Source organism: Dama dama, chromosome 21, assembly GCF_033118175.1.
Source record: "Dama dama isolate Ldn47 chromosome 21, ASM3311817v1, whole genome shotgun sequence".
NCBI lineage: Eukaryota > Metazoa > Chordata > Mammalia > Artiodactyla > Cervidae > Dama > Dama dama.
Genome location: NC_083701.1, coordinates 59,820,108 through 59,830,886, shown reverse-complemented (window position 1 = coordinate 59,830,886; position 10,779 = coordinate 59,820,108). Strand labels below are relative to the sequence as shown.

General features: G+C 36.3%; 1 protein-coding gene across 4 annotated transcripts in view; it reads right to left on the bottom strand.

The window, feature by feature from the left end:
• Positions 1-3,252: 3,252 nt before the first annotated feature.
• AZIN1 (antizyme inhibitor 1) overlaps positions 3,253-10,779 on the bottom strand; it is a 30,856-nt gene continuing 23,329 nt past the window's right edge. For 3 of the 4 annotated variants that reach the window (XM_061123633.1, XM_061123634.1, XM_061123632.1), the window contains 7 exons: positions 10,592-10,726; positions 8,939-9,020; positions 8,507-8,581; positions 7,757-7,919; positions 6,537-6,652; positions 5,802-6,016; positions 3,253-5,575 (listed from right to left, as the gene is read on the bottom strand). In XM_061123633.1, the coding sequence (XP_060979616.1) occupies positions 5,464-5,575; positions 5,802-6,016; positions 6,537-6,652; positions 7,757-7,919; positions 8,507-8,581; positions 8,939-9,020; positions 10,592-10,726 (898 nt within the window). In that variant the 3' untranslated portion in view covers positions 3,253-5,463. The remainder of the gene's footprint in view (positions 5,576-5,801; positions 6,017-6,536; positions 6,653-7,756; positions 7,920-8,506; positions 8,582-8,938; positions 9,021-10,591; positions 10,727-10,779) is intronic. The other variant, XM_061123635.1, reaches the window with a different exon arrangement.

The following is a 10,779-nucleotide window of genomic DNA, read 5'->3' as shown; positions in this document are numbered from 1 at the left end:
GGCTCTTCAGTTTCCCTTTGCTTCTGGTGGTACAACCTTCCAATTTCAGATAACCCCTCCCACCACTTCCCAGGTAGCGCTAGTGGTAAAGAACCCTCCTGCCAATGCAGGAGACATGAGAGACGCTGGTTCAATCCCTGGGTTGGAAAGACCCCCTGGAGAAGGGAATGGCAACCCACTCCAGTCTTCTTGTCTGGAGAATCCCATGGACAGAGGCTACAGCCCATGGGGTTGCAAGGAGTTGGACATGACCGAGCGACTCACACACTCCAACCCCTTCACAACCCACAAGCTGCAACCCTTCCATGTCCACAAAACATATGTCTTTTTCAAGGTAAAGTGATACAGTGGTTGTAGTATCTGTGTATTTAACATGCATACAACTGTACACCCATTTAAAATTGGTTACCATCATATTGCACTGCTTCACTAACAGCGTGAGTGCTCCCAACCTCGTATTACTCATCAGCCCATGGTGCGACAGTGTAAAGATTTTTAGGCAAGCACATGCCAAGTTCTAGCAAAACTGACTGTATATAAAAGGGAGGGGATGGTAGCATTCTGTCACTTGGGCAGTATTTTCCACAATGTGAACTTTTCATATGTTCTCCAATGAAGTTTTACACCCCCCTCCCCGACACCAATCTAAAATACTCTAAACCCAGTTCCAACTGGGAGAACATGAAGGTAATGTTAGCTAAGCCAATTTTTAAGAAACATTTCAATATGATGCTTTTCTTTTGGACACCACTGAAGTTCTCCTCCCTCTCCCAGCAAACTTTTTACGTGTATTCTTGTAGAATCATAGAAGGAAGCCAAACTTCAAAAACGCCCTTGCTTTCTTTATCCCTGTTGAGAACAGTAAGAGAGACTATTAAGAGCGTAAGTTTAAGTCATAGAAGTAACTAAAGCTGAGAGGCATTGCTGAGCAGTCACAAGGTAATTCCCTAAGTGTGTTAAGACTGGTTGGGCAATAAAAGCTTAGTGTGTGACTATATGTTGCACAAATTGTAAATTAAAAGCAACCCAGTAAGCTTAAAAGAATTTTAGATAAATGCAGAAATTAGTATGGAACTTTAAGCCACCCCCCAAATTTAGCTCCATGAGCAGATAATCTCCCTAAATTTAAAAGGTCTCTTAATTTGACTATGTCTATGCATATAGAATATATTGAGACATGTTTACAATGGTGACATCAAACATGTTTCTTCCTGAACTAAGGCAAAAACAAGGATGGAGACATGAGAAGATGAAGTTGCAAAGTGCACAGATTAGTTAATTATTTAGCAGCTGCAGGCAACAGAATCCCAAACCAGGGGCAGGGTGGGAGGTGGCAGGAGGTTGAGAGACCAAAAAAACCACACACCCTCAAATTCCAAAACGTTGCAGAGAAACTGGCAGCAGATCCATCTGGAGGTAGGAGCAAAATGATGGTCTGCAAGTCTAAGCATTCAATTCCCAGATCCCTTTTCCTGCGCTGCACAGCTGGGCAAGAAGAGCCCACTCATTCCTCAAGACTGAAGACTCCTTGTCTCAAGAGGGCAAACAGGCCTCTGGAAGAATGGACATGGAGCACGGCTGAGGGCAGGGGTAGTACCCTACCGCACACTAAATACAGAAACCCAACCCCTTCAACCCCACTTGTCTTCTAGAATGCTAGCAGATGGCCTATTATTCCTCCAGCAGGGGGATATGAAAAGTATTCAGAGAATGGGCAAAGCCCTCAGGGTGACCTAAGAGGTTTCCCAACAGCTCCACTAGGACACAGCACATTGAGTTGACAAGCCAAACTCATGTGCTGAGACCTTCCTATTAGCTTTTTAGTCCCCACTCAGAAGGGTTACTACACATCTGAAGAATGCCTCTAATGATGAAAACATACAGCCCAATCCAAAAACAGAGACAAAAAGACTATCTAGGACTGGGTTGGAGGGGAACTTATGAGAAACTTTCTTGGAGGCCATTAGCTTGTAAAAATTTCAGAGGTTAAAAAATAGACTTGGAATATGGAGCTGAGAAAATCTCACAGAAATTAAGAAACAGAAAATAGATGAGAGGAAATCAGTGAAATCCAGAGAATTAAAAAATTTCTAAATTTTAGCTCAATTTTGTGTCCCCCCTTCCTCTGCATACTGTTGCTAAAAGCTGAGTGGTGACAGTTGTAGGCACAGGCACACAGGATGAAGTCTGGCACCGTCGCTTATGAAAAGCTTTAACTAGAATCTGGGACTAAATTTAATCAGAATTAAATCCTGCTGGTTCACCAGAGGATCTTCTCTTGCACTCTTATGCAACTCCTTTTCTATTGCCAATGCATTATCCCTTCATCTGTTAGTCAACTGTGGATTAACTTTCCAATTCCCCATAATTGACCCAGTGCTAAATTTCTCACTAAGCCATCAACTGCAAAGGGTTTGACAGGCATGAGTAGTACTATAGAACTGGGATTTGAAGATCATTAAAATGGAACTGCTTTTGAAACTGAAGCCATACAGGTCAAGGAATTAAGCAGTCAAATGGTGCTTACCTGCTCCAAGCATCATACAAAAGCTGGGAGCTTATTCCTTTAAGTAGATCAGCCTCTGGCAAAAGCTAGATTACAACTAGTTGTGGCTTCTTAACTGTAAACCAGGTTTGTTCCCACAAAAGCATGCAAGTGCAAACACTGTACACCATACTTCTATTCCTACTTCAGGATGGATGAGGCAGGGATTGAAGTATCTGCAGGATTTATTCACAACTTGAATATGGAAAACTACGAAGAAATTTTTTCTTTCACCCTTCCAAGCGAATTAAGCAAGCATTCTTCACTATATTATTGGTCAAGTTATCTACCTGTTAACTACCATGAAGAAATTGAGAGTGACTCCCCAAAAAGGGACAAAAAGAGAACAGGTATGACTTTTTAAATCTAAATTTGCATTCACTGATATCACTGCCCATCTTAACTTAGAAGGAATTAATACAGCTTAATTTATACAGAACTATTTAAGTCTAAAAACTGTTAGGAAGCTGGTGAATTAATGTGTCTAGAAAATGTGACCCTAGAAAAATCTTTGTGACCACATATATATATTCATTTTATCAGTCTTCAGTATTCCATATGTAATACCCAGAATTTTACCAGATTCAATTTGTTACTATGTAATAACGTAAGTAAGATACTGAAAGAATGCTTGCAAGTCAATGTACACAAAGCTGTAAGTAAAATTTCAACTCTTTCGCAACAGAAGCCAAAGCAAAACTAAAACGTAAGGAGGAATTAAAAACATTTTATCTGTGTATTCAGAATCACACACAAGTTACCTTTACAGTTCAATTTACTATATAGAAATCATTTGGGTTTTATATTTTCAGTTAAATTCTGAACTTACAATATTGATTTTTTTTTTAAAAAAAGATTGTTACATTAATTCAGTACTTTTTTTAGCATACCAAATTGAAATACATTAAGATCAAACTTTAGATTTATGGCGAACAGTCTTCAAATACAACACAAACATTTTTTAAAGTTACCATATCATTCACATGTGGTACTTGCAACTCTGAGCTGTTATACACAGAATAGCTCTCCTTTAAATACGGCAAAACTGACATGCCATGAAGCTCAAAGTTGTATAGTCAAGCCAAGGACTCAAAGTTGTACCATCTCTTAAAAGATTTGGCATTTCTGAACCAAAAAGCACAACATGTAAAGAAGGTTAGGAACAATTCCTCCTCCTCATTACAGTTAAAAAAAGTTGCATGGTAGCTTGGAATTTTGCATAAAACCCCACATTATACCTTGGAAAATTCCAAGGGTAATTAGATGACAACGGACTGGAGTCCTTTTTCAATTAATAGAACCCATAAAATTCAAATGGGAATTAATCAAATCAAAAATATTAAGCACCTACTGGTTTAAGAGATTGAAATTTATTAGATTCATGATCAATTTCTTTTCACCTTGAAATCAAGGTGTAAAAACCAGCTATTAAGTGCATTCCGAACTTCTCCTATGTAGCACACGCAGAATTTTCTGTCCATTGGCACCAAAGTGAAGTCACATTTCCTCTTGGGAGACAGAAATTCCACATCTGAACATAGAGTAAGTTAGGAAAAAATGACCCCTGTTGTTTACTTTATTACTATTGTGATTCTGAGATCTAGGATTTCTAATATACTAGCCATGAATAACGCAAATTCCTGGCAACAACTGTCAGTGACTCTAACTCACTTCCCCAATCACCATAAAATTTTAGTATGAAAAGAATGAAAACTAATTAACACTAAGCTGCTGAACAGATGGGAAATAACAGGAAACTAAGCGAACAACAAAACAAACCCTAAGTTTGAAATCACTGCAATCGAGAAATTGAAAATAGGTGTGCTTCACCCCATCCCCCTCACAACTCTGAATTTAAATAATATTCCGTGCAAAGGAGCATCAGGTTTCTGGATATAGATGTAGCCCTTCTTTAAGATTTAGTGCGCAGCAGAGTTTTCTGCATTTCCCTCCCCAAAGTTTATTCAGAGTATTTAATAGAATCTTCCATTTCAGCCAAAAGATTTGTGATTCAAAGATTTACTAAGGTACTCTACGCATTCTATCTATACAGAAACACCTATTAATTATTACAATTGGCTTATGCAGGATTAACATTTTTGGTGTTAAAATTGTTAAACATCATGCTTACTGCACATTAACTCTCCATAATTAATCTGAACTTCACAATGATTTACCAAACATTTTACTTAAATTACTAATTAAATAACTGAAAAATGTACTAAGCCAAACTAAACTTAAATGGGCTATAAAGGAAAATAACCTTCAAAACAGCCCAGATACACATCTATTTCAAAACTACCTTTGCTAGCTAGCCCCTTTCCCAAAATTTTAGCCTGAAAAAACAGTAAAATCTACACAAAATTTTATTGCAATCATACAAGGGTTACATTAGGTCAAATACAACAAATACTATGATGCAATTTTACATTTATTAAACTACAGTTCAAAGCACAAATTTACACATTCTAAATACACTAAACGTATCTAATGAAGTCACACCGGTCTTCCACTGACATTTGATATATCTGGGTGAAAGACATTAACTTTACAAGACTTTTTAACACGAATCCTTAGTATAAAAACTGTGTACTTGTATGTAAACGGTTTAATGGGGAACCCAATTAATGGGCTTCCATCTCCACTAAGTCATCCATTTTGTTGCATATTTTATTTTAAACGCTTAAGGGGTAGGGCAAACTGGTAGGTTTAAATCTGGATACATTATCTTAATCTCCCAATTACCCCCAGTGAATTATAGAGCTGATTTTGTCTGGTCCCAAATAGCTATTACTAGTAGTTTTTGTTTCCAAGAGAATTAACAGAGTAAGATTGTTCAAATTTTTTCCACACTGGAATGTAGACCAGACAAGCTTATTAACCTGCAACTTCAGATCTACAGAAGCGTTAATGCCTGCTTAAGCTTCAGTGGAAAAGTTGTCTTCTTGGCTCAGCTGAATGCAAGAAGGCACAAAGAAGAAGTTCTTCATCATTGTGTCTGAAGTAATTCCAGCATCTTGCATCTCATACCTAAGGGGAAAAAAAAATCAAGACATTTGAATTTAAGCACAAAGACCATAAAACCACATAACAAATGGACAATGAAAAGAACTATAAAATAACTGGTCTTCCAATTATGCTTAAAAGATCATTCTGTTAATACTTTTAAGTTGTGCATTCTTCATAGAATTAAAACTAGCAAACCCTGTCACCTCAAATATCCAATCTGCTTTAAAAAAATAAAAATCCATCTTACCAATCACTGTATGACATCATGTAATAAATAGCTGGCCTCTGAAAATCATTGAAAGCAGATGGTTCATGGACAGAATCTGCTCCCATGTTATCAAAGATAAGCCAATCTCCCACATTCAGCTCAGGAAGAAGACAGTTTTCCACAATTTGATCAAGCTCATCACAGGATGGACCCCAAAGGCTGCTTGTAAACAGAGGCTCATCTGCCTTGTATTTCTGTAGGACAAAAAAGTAACTTTTGTTAAGCTTTTAACTCAGGCAGGCAATGAACTTGAAGGTGGGTAAGAGCGTTTTTTCACCTCCTCCTTAACTCCATCTAAGGCAGCAATTTAGAGAACAAAGGACTTAACAGGACTCAGAGAAATAAACTTTCAGAAAAAGGGGCAATCTTCCCCCATCCTAAAATATTTCTTTGAAATTGGGATGAGGGCTTCCCTGGTGACTCAGTGGTAAAGAATACTGCCTGCTAATGCAGGAGACACAGGTTCAATCCCTGATCTGGGAAGACAGCATGTGCTACAGGGCAACTAAGTTCGTGCACCACAACTATTGAGTCTGTGCTCTAGAGCCTAGGAGCTCCTGGTTGCCACAACTAGAGAAAAGCCTGTGGAGCAACGAAGACCCAGCATATCCAAAAATAAATACAATTTTTAAACTGGGAAGCATCCTAAAAATAACAGCTCCATTCAGAAACTGCCAAATAAGCAGGTTTTATATTATTTGTAATAAAACTTGCCTTGTGAACCTCTGGAATGGTATTCAAGTCCTCAGACAGTTTACTTGCAAAAGAACCATAAACACCATCATTCATATAATACATGAAGGCTGGTTCATCACTTCCGGTCTTTCCTACTGAGGAAAAAAAAACACAAAAACAGGAAAAGTAAAGATGAACTTACAGTAAAACAGCTAAAAGGCATATCAAAGTCTGAATTACTATTTATAGAATTGACTCATAGGTTTCACATTTTTCAAAATATAAACAGTGATAATATACTGACATAACTTAAAACTGTTAACTTAAAATACTGAACACACTTCACCAAGGAGGATGACCAATGAACACATTAAAAAAAAAAAACAAAATAAAACCCTGCTCTACATCATTACTCACCAAGTAAATGTAAATTAAAACTACACTGAGATACCACAACACACACCTATTGAGTGGATACAATTTAAAACTGACCAAAAAAATAAATTAGCAAAGGTGGGAGCAATCAGAACTTGCATATATACATTGCCAGCAGAGGAGTAAAATAGCAACACCATTTTGAAATCTTCGTGAACACCTACTCTCTGACCCAGCAATTCTATTCTTACATCATTCACCTAAGAACAATGCCCACAATACTTACAGTACTGTATAATAATGCAGTAAAAGTAGTTCTACCCTTAATAGCCAAAAACTGGAAACAATCAAATATTCATGGCAGGAGACTGAAGACAAAGTATATGCATTCAAACAGTGGAATATTAATTGGCAATAAATAAATGTAAAATGAAATGCTCTATCAAATATTATACTGAGCTGTCTTACAGAAGAATATACAAGATCCCACTTAAAAGAAGTTCAAGAGCAGTCCAAACTAATCTATGCTGGAAAAATAACCAAAATTGAACAAAACAAATAAATTTTAAGATATGAAAATTATTTTATTTTGATAGGGATGAGACTGTACTGGTTCTTAAAGGGAATCAATCAATCACCTGGGGAAATTTATCTAACATAAGCCTATCTAAACATCAGCTTTGAGCAGAGTCTGATGGAGTGGGACATTAACTATGGCATTTTGAAAAGCTCCCTAGCTCCTCCCTACAGGTGGATGAAGAACACCCATAACGTCATAACCCACCAAATGTCCGAAATTATATTTACATGTGATAGTATCTGATGAACTCTTCAAACTAATTAGAATTATTTACTAACAGAAAACTATAAACTTTGTAACTTACCTCCAGAGGAAAACTTATCATTTTCAACAACTTTCTTTGCTACGATATTAACTGCAAGTGTAAATGCAGAAGACACAAAATAGCTTCCAGGTTCAGAAATTATCTTGATGCCAGATCCTTCAGGAAAGTAGACATCCAACAAAGGGCTGATAACATGATTAACCTATGGGTTTTAAAACCCACATTATGGTTTTAATATTGGATTAGATAATTCACAACATTAAGAGATTGACAGCAATTAAATTTTTTAGGAAAATTAAGTAGCTGAACTATAGACTATGAAGCTTAGAAATAAAGCAGGCTTTCAAGTCATCGAAGTCGATTTTCTAACTATCAGAATGGCATTAATTTAAAAAGTTATAATTCCAGTGGCAAATGGCTCCTGGTGATTGAAGAGTCATTGTTTCTATATTCAGTCACTAGGGATGAAGGAGCAAAATTTCAAATCAGTTTCTATACTGGAGGAAGGTGAGAACTGATGTGTATCTGGATAAAACAGTTCAAGCTCTTTAAGTGATGAATGAATTAATCGTTGTCATCAAGCACTGAAAACACACATATTCCATGATAAAATTATGCTACAGAGTTTAAACTTTTCCAAGGTCTTCTATTACCTATTCATTTGCTTACAAATTTTACACAATGTTACAGCTTTAGTTGCTGCTCTAAAAACTCTAGTCTACAAATCTAATGTAAGTAGAAAAGAATGAGAGATTAGTCCAGTATGCCCATACACTGAACAATGTTTACCTCTTCCAATTGAAATTCAGTTCCTGTGAAGCCTCCACCAATGTCTAACATGTTCATTGTGAAGCCAAATTCTCCCTAGAGATGCAGGAGGGGGGGGGGGGGAATCTTTAAACACTTTTCCAAATTGTAATGCATATAGGGACATCACACACACACACAAATCCTCTAAGGCAGGTAAAAAAATCTCTGTTCTGACCTTTTGTAAATTTCTTGCTTTCTACTAACAGAAGTGGATTATTTCATTATATTTTCCTGCTATTGTCTGTACTGTCTTTAGACATATACAAGTAAGTAACTATTGCATCTCTCTACACCCATTTTTTAAAATGTGCATGTCATAAATAAGTACGATCAGAATACTTTAGAAGCTGAATATTTGCCTTAAATAACATCTTGGCTTAAATATCAAAATAATTTAAGGGAAAAACTTACAGCCATGTCAAACACACATCGCGCATCAGATAGAGCATGTACATATACTTGAGATTCTTTGCAGGCACTTGAAACATGAAATCTGAAAGACACAGAGTAATAAATTTGAAGCTGCAGCGAATTTGAGGCCCTTCTTTTCTAACTCACCACATTCACACACAGAATATTCACATTAACTTTACTCAATATTTAAAGCATTAGAAACATGAACCTCTAATTACCCAAGTTACAATACCAGCCTTTTAAAAAAGGCAGTGTTTGGGTAATAATTTTTTTAATAATAAGTTATCAGTTATACTTCACAGCTATCAGATAGGGACATACTTTTTATGTGGTAAAGTAACAATAAATTGTTACTTTATTAAAAGTAACAATCACCCAATAAAACTGGGTGACAATATCTTCAATTTTGAATGCACAATTCTACCTGAAAATATAAAAATCTATTGTGGGACTTCCCTGGTGGTCCAGTGGTTAAGAATCCACTTGCCAACACAGGGGACACAGGCTTGATCCCTGGTCTGGGAAGATCCCACATGCCAGAGAGCAACTAAGCCCTTGAGCTGCAACTACTAAAGCCCAAGCATCTCTTGTGCTCCACAACAAGAGAAGTCAGAGTAACCTCTGCTCTCCAGAGTTAGAGAAAGCCGGCTTGCAGCAATGAAGACCCAGTGTAGCCAAACACAAATCTTTTTTTAAAAAAATTATCTATTGAGAAATAAATACAAAGTGAACATTAATTCAGTTGAGCAATACTGATAATTGTTAGTACTGCTCATTAATAGTGATACTTATCAAAGATTCAGACTATTTAAATATAAGGGAATTCCCTGGTGGTCCAGTGGTTAGGACTCTGCCCTTCCACTGCAGGGGGCCTGTATTCGAACCCTGTCAGGAAACTAAGATTTGACAAGCCATGCTGCAAGACCAAAAATTAAATAAAATTAAATTTAAAAATTTAATTAAAATATGGTCCTTTCCGTGGTTACAAAAATGTTAAAATTCACAGAATACACCTCAAATCAATTTTCCTGTGTGTTAACAATAAAATTAACTGAAATATGAAAACTCTCAAATACTGTCAATATTGTCAGCTAAGGCAGAATTAAGTTTAACAGTGGTGATTCTTTATCCATCTTTATGAACAATTTTAAAATCTGGCGGTCACTGCTCCAAATCTGATTCAGATCATGGTTTGGAAACTATGATCAAATCATTAATTCTCTGGGTCTTAGTTTCCTCATATATAAAAACTGAGAGGATAAAATAGTCTACTGATTTTTTGAAGTGCCCCTTAGGAATTAAAAAGGGGAAAATAAAAAGTCTTGGGATGGGAAAAAGAAAAATTGAAATGACATGTCCAACAACCATTTTGGTGTTCATCAGAATTCTAGTAAATCCTTCCATTCAATTTAAAAACAAGTGATTTAAATTACTAACCGAACTGTTATTTACTATTTTCTCTCTTTACTAGGTGAAGGGGAGGTACATACAAGTACAAAATAGTATAAAGGATAAACATTTATTTTCCTAAAATAAGAAAACTATGTATAGTAAATCAGAAATTTAATCTATTAGCATTTATACAAAAGAAAGCTTAAACTGGTAAACAGAAAGACGAAGATTATCAAAATGAAGTTTAAAACTACTCACTTAACTCCAATAATTTGGACATCAAGTTCCTTAGCACATTCCAAAAGATGCCTACAGTTCTTCAGGGTAGTGCCAAACTTCATGTTACCCTCTTCACCTCCAATACTATCTTCTGTTGCAATATGTAGTAAGACCCTAAGAGAAGGGGAAGATGATTGGGGCAGAGTTGGTTTACATCATCATCAGCA